We start from the raw sequence: 15,924 nt of genomic DNA on the forward strand, positions 1-15,924 counted from the left end.
AATCTACATTGATGGTGCCTTCACGGGGAGTGATCAGGCACGGTCAAAATGTAAATTGCTTAGAGCCAGCAAGTTTGCTTATAGGAACTTACCTTGCAGAAATACCCAACGTGCAACGGTGCATTTACAAGGATGTCCCTGCTGCAATGTCTGTGGCAGGGAAGCTAGTGGGAGCCACGTGCCTGTTCGACAGGAGGAGACGAGTTTAGTACATTACCTCGGTCAAGCTGTGACGCCTGGTGACGATGGCGAACACCAAGGTGGCTTTGCATGTACTGACACAGAACGTGAGCGTAACGTACTGTTAAGCAAAAAAGTATGATCTTATTTTTGTTGAAAAATTACACATGCACACTCAGAAGGTATTAAAATGACCCACTGTCTCAGGTCTCAGTTTTTGCATTAAAAGCCAAGCATTCCTAAGCAGGCTCCAGACCCTCTTGCCAGCAGGACGGGAGGAGAACAGTGAGGGTGCCACCAACCCCAGCACCCACCCCAGCCCTGGGGGTGTATAAGAGGACAGAGGGGCAGGGAAGAGGAGCCCGTGGTGGTGGCCTGGGCTTCCTCCCTCCTCAGGCTTTGAGAGGGGCTCAGAAAACTTTGTTCCCAGAGATGTGGAAAGATCCGAGGGTTGTAGTCCGACTGTGCCCAAGGAACTGGAAGTGGAAAGGTGACACACTGGGCAGCAGCTGCCATGCTGGTGACAGGGCTGCACAGGGAGGGGCTGCCTGTGATCCAAGAGTGAAGCAAGCCTCCAATCTCAAGGGGCAGATGACGTGGGGGGTAGGGAGCCAGGCCAGGGTCAGCGTGACAGGAGGGAGTGCCCAATGGTGATGAGGGTGAGAGGGACAGAGTCATTCTGTGCAGAGCAGAGAAGCTCCCGGTGCCAGGGGTTGTGGCTGAAATCAGGGTGGGGGAGCAGCTTTGGTTGAAAGTTCCTAGGGACGCCTGGGTGGCTCAGTCGGTGAAGCATCTGCCTTTAGCTCAGGTCATGATCCCGGGGGCCTGGGATCGAGTCCCGCATCGGGCTCCCTGCTCTGCGGGGAGCCTGCTTCTCCCTCCTCTGTCTCTCATGAATAAATAAATAAAATCTTTAAAAAAAAAATCAGCTGCGGGGCGCCTGGGTGGCGAAGTCGTTAGGCATCTGCCTTAGGCTCAGGGCGTGATCCCAGAGTCCTGGGATCGAGTCCCACATCAGGCTCCTCTGCTGGGAGCCTGCTTCTTCCTCTCCCACTCCCCCTGCTTGTGTTCCCTCTCTCGCTGGCTGTCTCTCTCTGTGTCAAATAAATAAATAAAATCTTAAAAAAAAATCAGCTGCATTAAAAAAAAAAAGAAGAAGAAGAAAAGAAAGTTCCCAGAGGGTCTCCGGAGCACCCATGAATTGCCCCAAAAAGAAAGCCTCAGCATGGGTCCTGCCAGTCCACAGAATGCCTTCTACCCCTTCCACTCCTCCGTCCTTTCTGAGCCCCACCTTAGGGGAGATCTATTTTATTCCCATGTATATGTGTATATATTTTAAAAGATGCTGGCTGGGGTGGGGGTGGGGCGCCTGGCTGGCTCAGTGGAGCATGTGACTCTTGATCTCGGGGTTGTGAGTTTGGGCTCCACGATGGGCATAGAGCCCACTTTAAAAAATAACTAAATTAATTAATTTAATTAAATTAAATAAGGGAAATGTTTGGGGCTCCTGGCTGGCTCAGTCAGGACAGCAGGCAACTCTTGATCTCAGGGTCGTGAGTGCGAGGCCCACACTGGGTGTAGTGATTACAAAAAATAAATAAATGAAATTTAAAAATTTTTTTAATTAAAAAAAGATGTCCATGCCCGTCAGTTATTAAAAGATTATGTTGCATTCATATCATCTTACGAAGCAGCTATTAGGTCCCAACCTGGAAGCCAAAGGAAGATTCATGAGAGGCAACGACCTGCAACATTTGTAAATTTTTCCCACGAGATTTCTGAGAGGCCAGCAGCCTGCAGTGTGTTTCGTTCATCCAGTCGCTCACAAACTAGTTATTGAGGGTCCCGGATGTGCAGGCCCTGTGCCAGGTGCCGAGGACACAGCTGTGAACAAACACGAAGACCCTGCTCTCAGGGAGCCGAGAGCTGCTGGGACAGACGGACAATACGCGGAACGAGGAAGCAGATTCCATTGAAGGTGTATCGAAAGCACTGCAGATGACAGAAGTTTAACCAGTAGGAATTTATTTTCTCACAAATCTGGAGGCCAGAAGTCCAAGATCAAGATATTGGCAGGTTTGGTTTCTTCTAAGGCCTCTCGCCCTGGCTGGCAGGTGGTCATTGTCCTCTGGTGTCCTCACATGGGCTTCCCTCTGTGTGCTTCTGCGTCCTGATCTCCTCCTCTTAAAAAAAAAAAATTGAGAGAGAGATATTGAGAGAACGAGTGGGAGGAGGGGCTGAGGGAGAAGCAGGTGCCCTACTGGGCAGGGACTGGATCCCAGGACTCTGGGATCATGACCTGAGCCAAAGGCAGGTGCTTAACGGACTGAGCCACCCAGGCGCTCCTAATCTCCTCTTATAAAGGCACCAGTCATGTTGATCAGGGCCACCCATATGACCTCATTTTACCTTAATCGCCTCTTTAAGAGCCCTATTCCCAAATACAGTCAGATTCCGAGGTGCTGAGGGTTGAAAAGTCAAAGTCTGAATCTGGGGGTGGGGGGAATGCCGGCCCACAGCTGAAGGGGAAGGTGAGAAAGTGACTAGTGCAACGGGAAAAAGCCGAGTGAGAGGGGTCGAGTGTGTGTTTGCGGGGCGGGTTGTGGTTCTAAATAGGGTGGTCCGAGTGGGGTCTCTGAAAAGTTGACATTTGAGCACTACGTAACTTGGAAGAAGGTAAAGGACTGAGCCATACAGATATCTGGGGGTGCGGGGAGCATCCAGGGAGAGGAAAGTGCTGGGGCAGAGCTGAGACCATGTCTGATGTATGCCAGACAACAGTGAGAAGCAAAGGGGGGGTGGGTGGGGAGAGCAGCGGAGGACAAAGCAGGAGAGGCAGGGGAGTGGGGCCAGGCCCGTAGACCCCATAGGCCATTTCAGGACTTTGGGCCTGAGTTTTCAAGAGCACCGCAGGTCACATCCACAAGGAGGCAGCTATCAACAAACGAACAAACAAAATCTACCAACACCCCCCCCCCCCAGAACACAGCAAGTGTTGGCAAGGATATAGAAGAATGGCTACCCTTGGGCACTGCTGGTGGGAATGTGAAATGGGGGGATCAACTGTGGGAAAGTTCAACGTAGAATCACCGTATAACCCAGCACCTTCCCTCCTGAGCCCCCAGCCGGGGGAACGGGAAGGAGCTCCTGGGCGGAGTTCTGTGCGTCCTGGTTCCCGGCAGCACTGCTCACAGTAGCTGAAAGCTGGAAACCACCCAAATGCCCATCAGCGGATGGACGGATAAACCCAATGTGGTAAATACACTCGTGGAATATTACTCGGCCTTAAAAAGGAAATTCTGACACATGCCACCACGTGGGTGAATCTTGAGGATTTTACACTAAGTGGAAGAAGCCAGTTGGAAAAGAACAAATGTTACATGAGTCCACTTACATGGGATTCCACTACCGACGAGGTCCCTAGAATAGTCAAAGACAGACAGAAGATAGAATGATGGCTGCCGGGGACTGGGGAGGTGGGGAGTTATTATTTAATGGGTAGAGAGTTTCAGTTTAGGATGATAAAAAAATGTTCCAGAGACGGAGAGTGGTGGGGCTTAGGTAACATTTTGTAAATATAATAATGCCACTGAATGGTACACTTAAAAATGGTTCTAATGGTAAATTTAGATAAACGCTGAGAGTGGTGTGAGCTCAGTTGGGGGACGTGCTCCAGTTCTAAATACACTTTGACAGGAGGATTAACTGCCAGACAGGATAGAGAAGAGAAAGAAGCAGCCAGGGTTTGGCTTGAGAAACTAGGAGGATAGGTAACCACTTGGCTAAGCTGGGGAGGGCCGTGGGGAAGACAGAGGGCTCGGTTTGCGACCTGGTACCCTTGGGATGCCTATCAGACATCCGGGCGGAGGAGTGGAGAAGAAATTTGACGTCTGGGAGAGAGGGATGGGGTTCCGAGTCTGAGAGAGGCACGAGGAGTACCGAGAACTTTGAGACTCACTCGCAGATAAACAGTATTTCAAAGATGAGTTTGGATGAGACCACCGGGATCGTGAATGTGGACACAGAGGATCGCAGGCTGAGCCTGCTCCTGGGAGGGGGGGAGGAGTGAGCGAAGGAGGGGGGAAGGAGCGGCCAGAGAGGAGGAGGATTAGGGTACCTGGGGTTAGCAACAGGTGGCTGGGGAACAAGGCAGGAGCGGGTTCAGTGGGCAGTGGGGGTGACAGCCTGAGGGGAGCGGGTCCAAGAGAGAACAGGAAGGGGAGATTGGTGTTGGCAAGTCCGGTCAACTCTGTCAGGAGGTTTTGCTGCAAAGGGGAACAGAGAAATGGGGCAGTGCTGGGGAAGGAGAAGTGCGGTCAAGAGAGAAGTGACAGCACCTTTGCGCTGATAGAAGCGATTCTGAAGAGAGTGGAAAGTGGCCAAGGAGAGAGGGGCCGATGGCTGGAACCACATCCTTGGGCGAGCAATAAGTGAACATAAATGAACTGTGGTTAGTGAAGTAGAGTAAGGGCACCGTGCCGCTTAGGCAGTCTTTGGCAAGGGACATTATAGCAGAAAACTGAAGGAAGTGGGAAAGTGAGCCACAGCGATTCTGGAGAGAGAGGATTTCAGGAAGCAGCAGCAGCAAGTGCAAAGGCCCTGAGGTGGGACTGACCGGTATGCCGAAGGAACAGTGCGGTTGGATCAGAGTGAGTGATGGGGGCAGGGATGGCACCTGCAGAGAGGTGAGGGGCGGACAGATCAAGCAGGACCTAGGAGGCCATTTGAGGCCTAGGAGGTCTTTATGCGAAACGGGATCCATTTGAGAGCTTTGAACAAAGGCATGACGCTCTGGTCTTAACAGCATCATTCCGGCAGCTGAGTACAGAACAGAATTGGGCAAGAGCAGAAGCCAGGTGAAGGGGCCTTTGCAGTGAACCAGATGAGAGCCGGGGGGCCTTGGGGGAGCGTGTTCCTGGTGGAGGTGGGGAGAAGTGGCTGGATTCTGCATGAATTCTGAAGGGGCACCAGCAGGGTTTGCTAGTGCATGGGGTGTGGAGCATGAGAGAGAGGAATCCAGGATCCCGCTGGGGTTTTGGCTGGAGTGACCTTGACTGAGACGGGGAGCGTCTTACTTTCAACGCGCCAAGCCGAGATGCTCTCACCAGCCAAGTGACATATCAGACGGTTGGCGGGTAGGAGTCTGGACTTCGTAGAAGTCAGGGCTGCCATGTATAAACTGGGGGCGGGTGGAAGGCGAAGGATGGCTTGTGTCAGACTGGATGAGCTCCCTTGAGAAGTGAGAGTGGCTAGAGAAGAGAAGAGGTCTGCGTGCACCTCGTGAAAATACTGACCTGAGAGACCCAGGTCTCTGCCTAGGAAGGAAGTGGCCCAGAGTCCGTCCGGGAAGTCAACTGGGCTGGGGTCTGAGAGCAGAGGAGAGTCCACAGAAACAAAGCTCTGGGAAACGCACACCTGTAGGCCATCTGCTGGGATCTGCTTGCTCTACTGGTCTCACTGGGGCCGCACCGTTGGCTAAGGAGCAGCAGCTCTTCCATAGCAGTTAGGATGCGCCGTGGGAATGTTCTAGCACTGTATCTATCACTGTGACCCCAGGAGGTAGGTGCCATTATAACCAGCCCCATGCTGCTCGAGAGGACACGGAGGCATGCGTGGAGCTGGGATTTGAACCCCAGTGCCTCCTCTGTTCTCTTAACCACTTCGGGCTGCTACCTCCCAGTAACGGTCCGTTATTGTTAGCAGTAATAATAACAAACATTTACCCAGGGCACCGCCTTTATGATTTCATTTAATCCTTGCCACAAACCTATGGGATGGGCCCTCGATTTCCAGTTTTGCAGAGGGGAGAGGTGGCTTGCCCAAGGTCACGGGGCTGGTGAGCAGCCAAGCCAGGCCTCCAGCCCTGCAGCTTGATCTCTATCCCGGTGCTGCTGGTCACACTGGTCAGCCCCAGGCATCTCATGGGGATTTACCTTGTCAAGGCATTTTGGTGATGCTTATTAATTTGGGGTAAAATTTAAATGTTCTGACTCCCTCCAGAGCCTCCTCTGGGCCCTGGTTGCCTGCTGCTTCCCTCCTGGACGTGGTGTTCAACTTCCTGGCCTCTCTTGACCTGTCAGGACCCGGAAGGCCGAGCGAGAGTTCAGCTTGGCTTCTGCAAGGCCTCCATCAGGGCTGGGGTGGGGGCAGCCCAGGCGGCAGGTGGAGGGAGAGGGCCCACCTCATGCACCACCCAGCCATCTTCATAAGGTGTGAGGACCCTTCCAGATGGTCCAGTCTTGAGGTCCCTTGCACAGATAGGTGGGGAAACACAGGCCGAGTGAGGACAGGGGACTTTCACCAGGTCAACGAAGAGTGCCGCAGAGGCAGGGCTTGGCCCTGGGCCTTGGGACTCCCAGCCCTGGACCATTCCTCAGCCTCCTGCCGAACCTTTTCCCCCTGGAAGGAAGTCGGCCCCACATACCCTGGCTGACCATCTCTGGCCTGCTTTTTGCCAGAGCTCTTGAGACTGGCTGAGGACTGGTTGCCATAGAGATGGTGGGGAGGGCAGTTCCAAGGCTGGCAGATGGGGGTGGGGGACGGGGCAGGACACCAATATGCGAAACACCCACCAACAGCTGAGCAGGACTACTTCAGGGAGACCAGGGCGGGACACGCGGCTCCAGGCTCCAGGGACCACCATCGGGCTGCTCAAGTTTCTGTCAGACATCCCCCAGGCCGAGCAGGTGAGGGAGGCCCTGTGGGGGACTTCCAACTGCCTGGAGGCAGGCTGTCTGTCTGGGGGCAGTGGAGGCCAGGGCTGAGGGAGGCGCTGGAGGAGCCCCAAGACCGGAGCTGGGGCCCAGGTGAGAGACAGAAAGGCCCAAGGCAGGCAGGGACCATAGGGAGGCTTCAAGGGTTCGGGGTGAAGACGAGGAAGATACCCAGGGATGACTCCCAAGCTTCCAGTGGAGCGATGTGGGGAACACTGCAGGAGGAGGAGGGTTTCGGGAAAGATAAGGAGTTTCCTCCACCTTGACTCAGCAAGTCCCGGGCCCCATGGGGCATTCAGAAGAGCTGTCCGGGACCCAGAGGCAGCATTGTACCATGGTGACAAATCCAGGCTCTGGGGACAGACCCAACGTGTTCAGACCCTGGCTCCACTTACTGTCAGGGTGACATTAGTCAAGCGATGTTATCTCTCTGAGCCTCAGTGTTCTCATCTGGGATGAGACCAGATCTCATAGGGATGACAGTGGAACATAGGGTCCTTGCGAAGGTTAAATGAGTTGATGTGCGAAAATCCCGAGTACCCAGCAGGTACTCAGTAAGCGGCATCTTTGATTATTAAAAATTGAGGTCGTGATTTTAAGTGGTTTTAGTGGTAACAAGACCCCAGTGGGCCAGCCAGGGTGCACAGAAGAGGAGGGTCCCCTGGGGGAGGTGTGAGGTGGTCCAGGAGGCTGCTCAGAGCTGGGCCTCCTCTCCTGTCTTCACTTAGGGAAGGACTGGGAGTGGCGAAGGTGGGATTCTGGGCCAGCAGCCGAGGTCTCGGAGCACAGGGCAGACGGCAAAGAAGGACCGGAGGCCCCAGGCCCAGAACAAAAAAGGGCACGGCTCTGCCGAGGCTGAAGAGTAAGCAGTTGTGCGACAGGCTGGGTGGAAGGCTGGGTGTCAGGCCCCACTGGGGGCTGGCACCCTGACCTTGACCCCTGCTCCCTGTTCTCTCCTTCCTCAGTCTCATCCCCTCTTCTTCTCGGAAACTCTCCTTCCCCTTCCAGTGGGCCTGGGAGAGCTTCACCACTGATGGCCGGGCTCTGCATCAGCCCAGATCCCTCTCGGCCCCCGGCTACCAAGCCCTGCCCCTGCCCCGAGCAGTCCTCAAGTACAAGGCCAGGTGCGAGTCCACAGCCACCCTCCCAGAGGCCCATGGCTTCTGCGGGAAGTCAGAGGTGCCAAACCTGGAGAGGAGCCAGCAGCTCAGGGCCTGGGGCTGCATTCCCATCTCTCCTGGCAAAGGGGAGAGCCCAGAACTGGAGGCACTCGGTGAGTGTGACCTCCAGCCACCTGGGAAGAGGTCAGGATCAGGATCCGAGTCTGAGGAAGGCACTGAGCTGGAAGCCCTGGGTGCTGAGGAGGCGGGGAGGGGCATGAGCCCTGGGGAACTGCCCCACCTCCTCAGGAGGGGGTCGATCTTCGAAGAGGAGCGGTTTACAGAGGTGACAGAGGAGGCCGAGGAGGGGGAGCACAGGGCCCCCCATAGAAGGAGGGCTGGCTCTCAAAGAAAGGGGCGGAATGTTGGCAAGGAGGCCTCCGATGAGGGTGACCTGCGGTGCAAGGGGAACAGCTCCAGCTCCAACCTCAGAAGATCGCAGAGGAGGAAGTCAAGGGCCAAGGAGCTGGAGGGGCCGTGGGACCTGGAGAAGCTGCAGTGGCAGTTACAGCAAGACTTGGACTGTGGTGAGCGTGGGCTAGCAATGCCTGGGTCCCCTGGGAACTACGCCGTTGGAAGGACAGGTTGAGTTGGGAAGACAGGGTTGTGCTGTGCTCCAGGTGTTGGGCGGGATTGCCCAATGGGCTGGGAGGGAGGCTACTCTCTGACTTGTCCCACTGTGGACAGGCCCTGAAAAGCAACCCTGGAAGGCTTTGCGGGCTGCTGTCCAGGCCTCCAATCGGAGTGGGAAGTCCTATGCCTTGGGAGATGAAGAGAATTTTCTGTTTGCCAACTTTCCTAACCGTACCTTCCACAAACGACAGGAGGCCACGAGGTAAGGTGGGAAGAGAAAGGAGGATGGGAAGAAAGGGGTGGGAGTAGAGAAGGAGCCAGTTCTCCAGAGATGCTGAATCATTCATCCTCTCATTCATTCCTTCATTTATCCATTCTCTAATCTTCTGGTCATCCAATCTTCTTTGGATCCATCCATCCACCCATCCACCCATCCATCAATCCACCCTCCCACCCATTTACCCATCTATCCACCCACTCACCCATCCATCCACCCACCCACCCATCCATCCATTTACCTACCCATCCACCCACCCACCCATCCATCCATTTACCTACCCATCCACCCACCCACCCATCCATCCATTTACCTATCCATCCATCCACCCACCCATCCATCCATTTACCTACCCATCCACCCACCCACCCATCCATCCATTTACCTACCCATCCATCCACCCATCCATCCATCCATCCACCCATCCACCCATCCATCAATCCACCTCCCACCCATTTACCCATCTATCCACCCACTCACCCATCCATCCACCCACCCACCCATCCATCCATTTACCTACCCATCCATCCACCCACCCATCCATCCATTTACCTACCCATCCATCCACCCACCCATCCATCCATTTACCTACCCATCCATCCACCCACCCATCTATCCATCAACCCATCCGTCCATCCACCCATCCATCTACCCACCCATCCATCCATCTCTGTCTGCTTGCCCAGGTGTCTTGACACAAACCACTTTTCATTCATTTCCTGTCTTCTATCCATCCATTAATCTATTAACTAATGATTAACACAACATATGTTGCGTATCTACTCATGGGTGCTTAGGATGTAAAAATAAAAAGACTTGGCCCCAGCCCTAAGAAAGTCAAGGTCTGCTGGAAAAAGAGACAGGTGGGCTAGACAGCAATGAGGGCAGTAGAGTTAAACAGCTGCTATACTTGGGGCTTGAACAAAAGACAATGGGAGCAGAGGGGGAAGCCTGGGAAGGGGCCCTGTTGCATTGTCTAGGCGAGGGATGATAAGGGCCTGAACCAGATGGCTACATGAATGGAGAGGGGGATCCATTTAAGAGATATTTGGGGGCTGGCTCAGCAGGTCTTGGTGACTGGTTAGAAGTGGCAGGTGAGAATCCATTTCAGCATTCTGGTGGCGCACCTCAACTCTTACTCAGTCATCCCCTGCTTGCTTCCCATGATGCCCAGCGCACTTGGAACAAAGCTCAGATTTCTCGGGAAGGAGGCCCCTGTCTCCCACACTAGCCAGCCAGAAGGGCTAGAATGCCCCATGCTCTCCCTCCCTCCTCTTCCAGGACTGCCCCCTCCCTTATTCACCCAGCTAACTCGATGCATCTTTTGACTTCCAAGTCAGGCGCCCTCCAGGAAGCTCTCCCCTGGGCTTCCCTCTGCCACAGCTCTTGCCACGTGGCCTTGGAGTGCCGGGCTGCCTGTCTCTCCCTGTGTATAGGCTTAGAGCTCCCTGAGGACAGGTGCCGATCTTATTGGTCATGGCCTCCCTGGTGCCCTACACTGAACGGGGCACCTAGTTGGTGCTCAAGAAATGTGTGTTGAGTGAATGAGTGCATCGTCCCTTTAATTTGTTCAACCATGATTGGATTATGCATGAATTCACCAACACTGAGTTTCCATTTATGTGAAGCACTGTTCTAGGGGCTGGGGATACACTGGTGGTGAAGAGAGGGGTAAGGACCCTGCTCTCATGAGGCTTACACTCTATGTGGGATGAAAGAAAATTAATAAAGAAATGAACAAAATGTATAGCCAGAAATGGAAAATACCTGGGAGGTAGAAAGGGGTGGCCAGGGAGTCTCTCTCTGGCATCTGAGCAAAGACCTCATCGGCAAGGAACTGGCCATCAGAGCTAAGGGAAGAATGTTCCAGGTGGAGCTAGGTGTTGTCTATTCAACCATTCACACCATTTGTCCAGCCCTTCATCCATCCATTGATCCCATCACTACTTTGTTTCTGTTTCACATCCATTCATCTATCTGTCCTTCAAACCAAAAGGCATGAACCTAGTTCCTACCAGACATGGGGGTCAGAGAGAACAAGATCTGGCCCTGCCCTCAGAAGAGCTGCTTTGCCAGGGCAAGTTAGCAAAACGGGTGAGGGCACAGGGGCACCAAGCCTCACAGGGCTGAGGATATTCAGAGTTGGGGCACCCAGCTGGCTGGAGTGGGAGGAGGCTTCCAGAAGAGTAGGGAAAGTCCGTGAGGTGGACCTGAGGGCCGAGTCCCACATGCAGCCCTCGTCATGTCAGACTTCCATGACAAACCCCATCCCCCAGGCCTGTGATCCCTCCCTCAGGCCCCCATACTCCTCTCCCTGCCCCTGGCCTCCATGAGACTGCTGCTCCCCCCCAGAATTCTCCCATCCTCTTCTTCCCCTCTCCCTACCCAAGAAGCCTGCTGCAGGCCTGGGAGCGGCAGCAGCAGGAGGAGAGGCAGCAGGCCGAGCTGCGCAGGGCCCGGGAGCAGCGGGTCCAGCGGCAGGTGGCTCGATGCCTGGCGGCCTATGCACCCAGAGGGACCCAGGGGCCGGGGGCCGTCCAGCGCAAGCTGGAGGAGCTGAGGTAGGAAGCCTGGGCTGGGGAGGGCCCGGTGGGGAGAGGGCAGGGAAGGCAGTGCGAGATGTCAGATGCCAGAGGAAGGACAAAGGAGACCTAGGCCTCCCCTTCCCTCAGGGCCGAGTCTCCACAACCGTCCTCCAGCCCTGGCGGGCGGGCCAGGTCACCTGGCCACACTTTACAGATGAAGACACTGAGGCACACGAGGCGAAGGGGTAGAGCCAAGGTCACCCGGTCAACAACAGCCATCCTGCAGCTGTCAGAAGCACATGGTTAAAACGGTCTACATGCATTACCACACGTTCAAATCCTGTTTTTCTGATTTCACAAGCCATTCAGGCTTATTATCAAAATGCAGACATTACCAAAATCGTTCACGGAGCGCAGACACGGTGCCTATGATCTCGCTCCTGGCGACGACCGCTGCTCGCCATCAGGTGAAGAGTCATCTGTTTTACTCTCTTCCTATACGTTGACCATTAAAAAGAAATAGGCAAATGTGTATTTAAAAGCAAATCTTTTTAAGACTCATAACAGGCCCACAAAGTGGGTATTATCATCAGTCCCATAATTTGACAGAGGAGGAAACGGAGCTCAGAGAGCTCAAATAATTTGCCAAAGGTCACAAGTGAGCTGTAAAACTATGATTCCGACTTGGGCAGCCACCCAGCCACCCTGCTACCCCGTCTCCGAGGGCTCGGATATGCAATCTGTAGATAAAGTGCGCCAGGGTCCTCCCCCCAAAGCCCTACCTAGTGAAACAGATAACACACATAAACGAGATCACCAGAGTCACGGACATTGAGCAGCTTCTGGGTGCAGCCGGCAGCAGGGCAGCCCTTTCCACACCTCATCTCCTTTCACCCTGGGAGAAGGACTAGGGCAAGGTTGAGTGGAGCACTGCGAAGGGACCAGAGGGTCTCTGCCCTGCAGTGGGGCCACCAAGGACTCAATAGGGCTCTGATCACCTACTCTTTGAAGCTCAGTCTTATCATCCCCAATTTTGAAGATGAGAAAACCAGGGCTCTAAGAAGTCAAGGGTATTTTAAACGAATCCTTGGCCGGGGATCAGGGAGATGCCTTCTCCTTGCCAGACCTCAAGTTCATTGTTTGTGTATTTATTTTCTCAATAAGGCAGGAAGCCCAAGGTTCAGAGCTCCAAGGGACAGAGGTCAGTGAGAGGAGCGTTTCACACATACCTTTTATTTTCTACTTGAGAGCAGATGTTTTCCCCAGGGGTCTCTCAGCCCTTACATCCTGTGACTTTTGCTGTCTCTGAGCTGCAATGGCTCTGCCCGGCACAGGAGGGGCGGGCTCAAGAGAGGTCGGCTGTGGTAGGGAGGCTATGTGCCTTCTTTTCCTTCCAGATGTTGGACAGGGCTGACATCCAGTCACAAGCTTCCTTTCTGCTTGGGGCTCCAAGACACAGACTTCCTCTCAATTCTAACAAACAGCATCAAGAATCAAGAAGGAAAAATATGCATGACATCATAGGCGAGACAGAGACTGATGCCAGCTCACTCCCCACCCCCGCCTTTTGTAACTGCTGAAATTACCTCTTGAATGCTGAAGACTCCATTTTGCAATAACTTCTGCTCCTGGCCACAGGTTTTCAAGTTCATCTCTTCTTTGAGAATGGAGGAAGGTTCCTTCCCTGGCACATAGCCAAGGGTCCTGGTCCGGCAAGGCAGTGTTTTTCCGTGGGGCCCCTGCACGTTTGCTAGAGGTCCCAACATAAGTCTTGGAGTCTTGTCTGCTTCTCCCCTGCCGTTCTGTGTATGGGGGCTGCCACCACACCCCAAGACCTCTCTTCGTGCTTCACAGGATTCCTGGTCCCGTGTGTAGTGTGGCCAGAGGGCTTCTCTTGCTGCCCGGATACTCAGCTTGACGAGCACACATATTTCAGACAAGCACACAAACTGGGTTTTTATAAATGGATGTGTGCTTCCCCCATGGAACCCTGATCTTGTTCTTTCATTTGCAACATAATTCTTTTGTTCCTTCATCCCATTTTCTAAGTTGTGTGCTTATAAGAACCATAGAGAATGGTGACAAACTTGTCCAATTCCTGCCATAGTGCAGAGAAAACTGAGCCCAGAGCGGGGCCTTGCCCAAAGCCACGGCCAAGAGCCCCCGCTTCTCCCTCACAGGCGCAGTGTGAGAGGGTGCAGGGTGTCGACGCTGTGGGAAGGGAGAGGCTGTGCAAGCAGATGCCCAGTTGCTCGAAGCCAGTGCTGGCTCCTCTCCCTTGGGGGGTGGCTGGGAGGCTAGATGAGCCCTGGCTGCACGGCCTGCGGACTAGGGCTCAGGGCTTAGTCTCTCCCTTCCCAGCTGTGCGACCTTGACCAAGTCCCTCAACCCTCCCGGGCCTCAGGCTCATCACGGGTAAAATGGAGCAAATAATTTCCACCCCACTGACCTCAGCAGGAATCCAGGGCGAGGATGGGAATGAAATGGCTTTGCAAGGTAAGGGTGGGGAGGATGTCAAGTCCTCAAGAGTGCGGATGGGTTGCGTTCGTGGTTAGCTGCCCAGAGGCCCATCTCCCTGCAGGCGCCAGGAGCGGCAGCGCTTTGCTCAGTATCAGGCGGAGCTGCAGGGCATCCAGCACAGGGTGCAGGCCCGGCCCTACCTGTTCCAGCAGGCCATGCAGGTGAGGGCTAGCACCTGGACAAGCATACCCCCTCCCTGGGAACAGCGCTTCTCATCGGATGAGTGGGTAGGATGTAAGGCAAGGGTGGGCCCCCTCAGATGGGGCCCCGGGCCACTGCCCATCTGGAAACCCTGGGACCCTCTCAGTAATCCCAGCACCATTTGTCCTCAGCAGCCTGGGTGCAGAGCGGGAACCTTCTCTTTCCTCAGGTCAATGCCCGGCTCACAGTGACCCGGCGCTTCTCCCAGGTGCTGTCAGCACTGGGACTGGATGAGGAGCAGCTGCTGGCTGAGGCAGGAAAGAGGGACGCAGAGGGTTCCTCCAGGAAACCCAGGTGAGGCCATCTAGCTAGCCAAAGAATCGCTCTGCCCAGCTACAGGGAGAAAGGGTGCCGTTGCCAGGACTCTGGGCCCTATAGGGTCTCCCCCAGCTGTCTCCCTGCCCACCTCCAGCCTGGGCTGGATATCCAGGGAAGAGCTGAGAAAACTCGTGAGCAACCACATTGACCTGCCCTGAATCGAAGCTTCAGTCCTGCCCTGGTCCACCCCCCCAGCCTGAAGGGCTCTGCCTATCTCTAGCAGTCAATAAGTCCCTCCCCAGGCCCTGTCCTTCATGTCACCCCAGGAAGGCAGGACCTCGGTTACGTTCTCCAGATCCCAATAAAGAAACTAAGGACCCAAGGGGCAGGGTCCTGCCCGAAGACACAGGAGCAAGTAAGCCGCAGATGTAGTCTAGGGATCTGTGGCCAGCTGGCCACACACCAAGCCCGTTATGGGGTGCTGCCACACTAATCACCCCCTGGATACTGTCCCTTACACTTTAGAACCTGGTACACAGCAGGGATTATGAGGCTCATTCATAAGGAAACTGAGGCTTGAGGGGGGGAATCACTCGCTCAGGGTCCACACAGCATAGGAGCCAGATTTGAACCCACATTGTCAATCATGGCCTTTCCTCTCCTGAAGCCCAGGTCTCTTTGGGCATGGGGGTGGGGAGCTAGAGCCCATGGTCTCTATCTGTCTTGGTCTTTAAGGAGCCACAGGTCAATGGGGGTGAGAATGGAGCACTCTTCTGAGAGTCCCCCAAAGACAGAACGCACTGGAAGCCAGCCTGACAGGCACTCCGCTCCAAGCCCAAACCAAGAGTCCAGCCCCTAAGAAAACAATTAAATGCTTTATGGAAAATACAGAGTGTACTTTCTGGTGCTGCTGGGAAGAGGCTGCAGGCTGGGAGCAGGAGGCACCAGGTGGGAGCAGGCTTAGCTTGTCCCATCACCCGGAAGCGGGGTGTGGAGCTGCTCACCAGGGTCATCTCACAGAGCAACAGCCTCAACTGCACCCCCATTTCCAACATATATGCTGGGTCCTAGGAATTCAAGAGCGAACACAGGACCTAACGGCCTCTTGGGGGGGGGGGTAGAGTTTGGATCTTTAAAGGGGTGCATACCTCACACTGTAACAGGTGGGTTGCACAGGGGCATCCAGACAGAGCAACTGTGGGGTGGGGTCCTGAGGAGGGATTATGTGAATTGGGATTTTAACTTTTATGTAACTTCAAGTTAGAGCCCCCAAGGGGAGAGGTAGCTCACATACACAGATGTGCCGAATTTTCTACTCAGTTTCAGGGAGTTCAGAGTTTAAAAATTAGATTTAAAAAACCTAATGCGTGGGGCGCCTGGGTGGCACAGCGGTTAGGCGTCTGCCTTCGGCTCAGGGCGTGATCCCGGCGTTATGGGATCAAGTCCCACATCAGGCTCCTCCGCTATGAGCCTGCTTCTTCCTCTCCAACTCCCCCTGCTTGTGTTCCCTCTCTCGC

General features: G+C 54.5%; 1 protein-coding gene and 1 long non-coding RNA gene across 3 annotated transcripts; one reads left to right on the top strand and one right to left on the bottom strand.

The window, feature by feature from the left end:
• Positions 1-1,822: 1,822 nt before the first annotated feature.
• Positions 1,823-14,023, bottom strand: LOC148107897 (uncharacterized). 2 transcript variants are annotated; one of them, XR_015721465.1, is made up of 4 exons: positions 13,015-14,023; positions 12,658-12,901; positions 11,824-11,923; positions 1,823-2,363 (listed from the first exon to the last, which is right to left on the bottom strand). It is a non-coding gene; the product is annotated as an uncharacterized LOC148107897 (long non-coding RNA). The 2 variants fall into 2 exon arrangements; XR_015721466.1 differs by lacking the exon at positions 1,823-2,363 and adding an exon at positions 9,563-11,714.
• TSGA10IP (testis specific 10 interacting protein) lies at positions 6,729-15,223 on the top strand. The gene is given in 9 exon segments (XM_087855042.1): positions 6,729-6,866; positions 7,622-7,755; positions 7,859-8,580; positions 8,741-8,888; positions 11,294-11,464; positions 14,010-14,109; positions 14,319-14,443; positions 15,075-15,131; positions 15,133-15,223. Coding segments are annotated over 9 exon segments (1,677 nt in total). The 5' UTR covers positions 6,729-6,737.
• Positions 15,224-15,924: the final 701 nt, after the last annotated feature.

The sequence above is a fragment of the Ursus americanus genome, chromosome 24, assembly GCF_024610735.1.
Source record: "Ursus americanus isolate L20-20 chromosome 24, mUrsAme1.1.p, whole genome shotgun sequence".
NCBI lineage: Eukaryota > Metazoa > Chordata > Mammalia > Carnivora > Ursidae > Ursus > Ursus americanus.